Source organism: Poecilia formosa, unplaced genomic scaffold (assembly GCF_000485575.1).
Source record: "Poecilia formosa unplaced genomic scaffold, Poecilia_formosa-5.1.2 Scaffold190, whole genome shotgun sequence".
Classification (NCBI taxonomy): domain Eukaryota; kingdom Metazoa; phylum Chordata; class Actinopteri; order Cyprinodontiformes; family Poeciliidae; genus Poecilia; species Poecilia formosa.
In genome coordinates this window covers 810,158-816,157 of record NW_006800129.1, presented here as the reverse complement: position 1 = coordinate 816,157, position 6,000 = coordinate 810,158, and the positions used below count along the sequence as shown (strand labels likewise).

The following is a 6,000-nucleotide window of genomic DNA, read 5'->3' as shown; positions in this document are numbered from 1 at the left end:
ATACATAAACTGTTTCACATTATGATTTTTACAAAGCAAGGCATAACTTATTACAAGTAACTATTATAACTTATGCTTAATCAGGTTTGGTTGCACAATGTAGGATTTAATTTATAAATTCCAAGCTTTCAAATATTTTTTTAAAATGTGATTTGCTCTTTTAGTAATAATGTCACATTGCTATTTTTATTACGAATAAAATGGACATTACATTGCATGCATTTTTACTATCAATAAAACTAAGTAGAACATGCCTATTAGAGATTATTTAATTCGAAAAACTAAGTTAGCAAACAATCACTTTCCAAGGTACACTTCTCACTCACAATAATGAGATGGATGCAGCGTCAACACTGCTTCCGCCTCTGGCGAAATCTCGCGAGATTCCAAATAGTAGGGCAAAGAAAATGGAATCCCATGCTAGCATGGTAGCTGAACGAATCTAACAACTACTGGAAAACAGTATCATATACTTCAAGGTATTGTATTCTTGTCTGCTTCTGGTGTTCGCAGACAGGATTATCAAATATAGTTAGCTTTAAAATGTAGTTCTTTGTTACCAGTTCACCGTCACGGCTAGCTAAGTTAGCTACAGACAACAACGTCGGACGCTTTTAACTAGTAGCCATTCTCCCCTGTGGCCTAACGGAATAATGTTGTCGAGAGAGCAGATAAATGATTTTATTTTTGCAATTTCTGGTTGAGGTCTATTATTTAAATTTAGAAGACTAGTTTCATTACTACTTATCTAACTAGTGTTATCGACGTTCAGAATGCATTTTAATATTGTTAAGGGATATGAACAAATACTAGCACCACACTGTTTCTGCTCTGGTAAATAACATGACGAAATGTAGTTCAGACACAAGGGTCAAACGTTTAATTAACATTAACATTGAGGTTATAACGTGTATTCAAAGTACAGACTACAAAATTTATCATTATGTGTAGTTTTTATGCTGAATGCACATTTGGGGTTAAACCTGAAAGGCCAGCTTTGCACAGATTACAGCAGCATGCAGATTCTTTGCCTACTTACAGATGAAAGTTTACCAGATATTTTTTCAAAATTGGACATCTTTACTTACTTTTGCTAATATTTTTGCAGGGGTAAATTAAAAACACCACTTCCCTATAAAATAGAGCTCAGTTGTCCTTTATGTTTCATCTGATGTAAGCAGTTTTTTTAATGGCCTCCCCGAAAAAGGAAAGTTATCTTAAAAACATTAGGCTTGTGTAAGTAGATTTTATTTAAAAACATTTTTTGTTTATAATAATCAATTTTCATGAGTATTACTTTCAGATTTTTGTTTTCTCAATATTTTATTTAAATAAAAAAAAACTTTTTGTCACAGTAACTAACCAAAATGAAACCTGGCCCAGGTCAATTCTTCTTCTCATTTGGCATGTGTTGCCATTTTATTCTTCCTACTTCCACAAACTACTTCATACCAATTCACTTCAGTATCACATCATTAATATTGCAGTAGAGTGTTTTTCATAATTTATAGCAATATTTATTGATAGAAATGCTCAAATCAGGCCTGTAATGTAACTTGATTTGTTTTCAATTTTCTTTTTTGTAAAGTTTATAAAAGTGCCTTTTTCAATTTGTTCATATTTTTATCCTCTTAGGCACAATTAACTCAGGAAATATGAGTGTAAGATCTCAGGTCAAACCCAAATAAGTCTAAATTTACATCCTATTTGTAGATATTTATTGGACTCCTAGAACTCTATTTCCTTATAGTAGATTAAAAAAAACTGGTTTTGTCTGTTGAAGTGAATATAAATTGATGTATAATACTGCTACTGAGATGGTGTTTTTGGTTAAATTGTTTGTGAACAGGACTGCTGGCTACTGATGTCAGCATGGACACAGTAGAAAAGACCAATGCAGTTAATGACGATGGTGACTCAGGTTCAACAGGTACGTGGATGAGTTTCCTAAGCAAAATGCTAAAATATCACGGTGTTGGTTCTACTTTGGTCATTCATTTTCCCTGTAGATGAACAGAGCCAATCAGGTGTGGTGGACTCCGGTGCAAGGCCGTCCTTGTCGCAGGTTAAAAAGTCCTGGGGCTTCAGAAGGACAACCATTGCTAAACGGGAGTTCATGGAGGAGGTCGGAGACCTGACCCACAGTCCCCCACCACTTCGAAGGGGCAGAAGCCGAAGAACCAACCAGGCGCCAGAGACGAACACAGAAGAAGACACCAAGCAGAAAGCTACTCGAACCGCTAGGAGTGTGATAGAGGACCTGCAGTGGTCTGCCCCTTCCTCCCCTGCGTCAGAGGACAGCAAGGAGCCACCAGAGACCTCTGCTGGAGGGAGCTTTGATCCCAGCTTATGGCAGGACTTTGGCTCTGCTTTCCACACAGCGTTCTCTCTGCTTGGTGGCAACGAAGGCCTGTCGTTGACAGATGCCCTGGCAGTTCCTAGTTTCTTTGAGCCTGCTAATGAAATTGAGCTCACTGATCCACAGCCTGTAGAAGAAAACGAGACCCCTGATAACCTGGATGAGATGGAGGTCACACAGCCTGTTGCTCCTGCCATTGTCGGAGAAAGAGAGAGCGATTATGTTGTGGTGATCTCTAGTCAGGAAGAGGACAGTGATGAAAAGTCTCAGATGCAAATTAAAGAACAGCTGGCCAGAAGCAGCAGGCAGGGAGACTCAAAAGCTCGAGGTGGGAATGGTGGAAGAGGAAAAGCCAGGGGGAGAGGGAGAGGCAGGGGAAGAGGTAGAGGAAGGGGGAAAGGTAAGGGAAGAGGCCGAGGCAGGGCAGCGGTGCTTCAGTCCATCATGGCAGTCAACGAAGACACAGACGATGAAGTGGTGCTTGTTAACGCAGACGAGCAGCAGGATTTACCCAAAGACGGCATCCAGATCGACCCACAGATCCCTCCTGAGATGGAATCAACATCTGCACACTTTGGTATAACTCTGAATGCTGCACTGCAGTCTGTCAGCACAGGCTGCGTAATCCTAGACAGCGATTTTAACCAAAGTGGCGCCATAACTCACGGCCAGTTTGATGATGCACCAGATGAGGTGGAAGGAGAGGAAGACAAGAATCAGGGTGAGACTACAGCAGAGATTTCCAGCATAGCAGAGAGCGAGGGACAGGACTCCAACGCCACGTGCTTCGTCTGCAGCCAAATGCACATTAAGAGGTAACAAAGTCTCTTAGCTGAGAGATTTGCATTCCTGTTTTTTTTATGCCTGTTTCACTTCCTGAAAACGTCCGTTTTTCAGGTTCATGATCTGCTGTAGCAGCTGCCAGGAGTGGTTTCATAGCGCATGTGTCGGTATCAGTGAAACGTGGGACGAGACGACAGAGGAGAGAGACCAAGACTACATGTGTTTAACCTGCACTACGACGAGGCAGAGCATCATCCACCTAGAGTCGCACCTTGAGCCAGACCTTAGCTTTCCTGAATGTCTGACACTGAGTCCTCCTGCTGTGGAAACGGAGCCACAAGAGGAGCAGCAGCAAGTTGTCAAGGTTTGAATTTAGTTTGGATTGTTATCCATTCAACAAAAGGTTCAGAGTGAAGTTAAATGAAAATGATAGATGTTTTTGAATTTTGCTCTGATTTATTTTAAGATTTAGCATAAGTATAACAAATTTGAATGAGTCTGCATTTAAGTTGGTGATCTGTGTTTAGGAGGCTGTTTTAGTAGAGGAGAAGGAGGAAGAAGAAGAGAGGGAGGCTCTTGCGATAAAGCCTCAAGTTGAAGCTGAATCTGAGGTGGAAACAAAAGCTGAAGTTGAAGCTGAGGGGGAAACAAAAGGTGAAGCTGAAGTTGAAACTGAGGTGGAATCGAAAGCTGAAGTTGAAGCTGAGGGGAAATCAAAAGCTGAAGTTGAAGCTGAGGGGGAATCAAAAGCTGAAGTGGAAGCTGACCCTCAGTGTGAGATGGAGGCAGATGATTCGTTCCCTCTCTGCACTGGGCCTGGCTGCGCAAAACCAGCGCTACCGGACTCGGTTTACTGTGGCACCGACTGCATCCTTCAGCATGCTGCTATCACCATGAAGACTCTTTCCAGCCCTAAGGTGCCTAAATCCAAAGGACGACCTCAGAGAAAAGCTGCAGCAAAGGTGAGTAAATACCTAGACTAGGTGAAGCTTTTTAGAGTTAAGAAAGAGTTGTTTTGTAGATAATGGGTGGAATCTTTGACGCTGATATGTTTTAAAATATTCCTTCCAGGCTGAAAGCTCGTGCCGAACATCTAAGAGGTTGGCAAGAAAAGCTGTGGAAGTTGCTGATGAAGTGGAGGCGGAGGAAGATCAGGCAGAGCGGGAGGAGCCGTCCGCTTCTCCTAAAACCTGTGACCCCAATCTCACAGATGTTCAGTCCACTTCCATACCGTCATCTAACCTAAACACCACGTGTATGTACCACTCAGTACTCGTACACATTCAGGCAGTTTATTCACCATGCACAAAGCACCTCCTCAGATACTATAGAGCTGTCCTTCCCTTTAAATATATTGGCTACATAAAACAAACACACACTCCCTGTACATATACATTTACTCTCATGGATGACTGAAAAGTAGCAGGGGTCAGCTCTGGGTAAGTATGTTAAATTTTATTGTTGCTCTTGGATTTAAATACCAAAAATGTTGTGTTGAGAGAGTCTTAATGCATCATATTAGGTAAACCCTAAAACAAAATGCCTGGCTACTTCTGAATTTCTGTGTTGATGCAACTTCATTTAAACTCCCAAGCTCTCTATAAATCTCAACTTTGAAGGATCATTTGAACAATGAACAAAACCTCACATGTTGGATACAACTTTCCTTTTTTTTTGGTGGGGGGAGCATTACTCATCATATGACCAGTAAAACTATCAAGATTCTTTCCCAAAGTTTTGCAATAGGATTTTATATTTAATCTCTATATTGTGCACCCATGTTTAACTTTCATTCAAGAGAAAAGTGCAGACAGGCTGCTCAGGCCTGCTGACTGCGTTTCAAAAATGTTCCTTGGTGACAGTGTTTCACGTTTACTCTTAAAATATCTTAATCAGTTTTTACGGCTGCTTTATGAGAAACATTGCTACTCTCTTGCTTCGTTTTCAGTTTAAAAAGTAAACATGTTCTCACAACATTAAGGTCAGATCCCTGATACACGTTTCTGCTGGCTCGTTGGAAGCCCTAGGAATGAATCTGTCCTCAAAATCTGCATGTTAAACATCCCTCACTAATCACTTTCAGCCAGAATGAGCAGCAGTTTTCCTAGTTCTTGATTGTGACAATGTTTTTTTTTTTGTGACTGTACGGTTTTTGTGCATTTATGAAGCTCACACTTCATACAAAAAGCCTGGGAAAGCTCTCAAAGTAAATTAAACATACAGTAAATATTTACAGTACGAACATTTTTTTTGCACAATTTATCACCAGTTTTACAAAACATAATACTACTAAATGAATGTCAAAGTCCAGACTTAAATCCAGACCTCGTCCATCCAGTCAGACTGAGTTTGAGCTATTTTTCAAATTAGGAAAATAAATGTTATTTCTAGGCGTTAAACAATTATTGTAACATACCACAATAAGAATATTCTACATATTATTGACACGAGGACTAAAAAAACCAATTCATGCCATATTTTTTAGATTTTATGTGTGAAAAACTTTAAAAATCAAGTTATGTGAAAAGTTTTGAGGGCTGTAAATGCTTTTAGAAGATATTTTACATTTTAAGGCTTCAATATTTGGGCGACACATTCCCTGCCCAGTTCCCAAAAGGTTAAATAAATGTTTAGTTAATGACGTTTAATTTCAGACTGCAACTTAAACTTCTTCTTTATGCTATATAATTATGCCATTCTCTGTTCTTTTCAGAGTTGCTTCTTTTGATGAAGTATATTTTTAAGAAGGTATTTACTGTTTAGCAACCTGGTGCCACTAACTGGCAACGTTTTCCTGATATATTTGGAGGTTACATTTAAACACAATCCGAGTGCAACTGAAGCTTTTTGTTGCATTA

The 6,000-nt window shown here is 39.8% G+C and overlaps 1 protein-coding gene across 8 annotated transcripts in view; it reads left to right on the top strand.

Moving 5' to 3' along the window:
- Positions 1-368: 368 nt before the first annotated feature.
- Positions 369-6,000, top strand: part of LOC103147798 (death-inducer obliterator 1) — a 38,511-nt gene continuing 32,879 nt past the window's right edge. For 3 of the 8 annotated variants that reach the window (XM_007566314.2, XM_007566315.2, XM_007566313.2), the window contains exons 1-6: positions 372-479; positions 1,850-1,930; positions 2,010-3,174; positions 3,257-3,506; positions 3,670-4,104; positions 4,214-4,397. In XM_007566314.2, coding sequence (XP_007566376.1) covers positions 1,873-1,930; positions 2,010-3,174; positions 3,257-3,506; positions 3,670-4,104; positions 4,214-4,397 — 2,092 coding nt within the window. In that variant the 5' untranslated portion in view covers positions 372-479; positions 1,850-1,872. Of the gene's footprint in view, positions 480-1,849; positions 1,931-2,009; positions 3,175-3,256; positions 3,507-3,669; positions 4,105-4,213; positions 4,398-6,000 lie in introns of all 8 variants that reach the window. The other 5 variants (XM_016678768.1, XM_016678769.1, XM_016678767.1 and 2 more) reach the window with 5 other exon arrangements.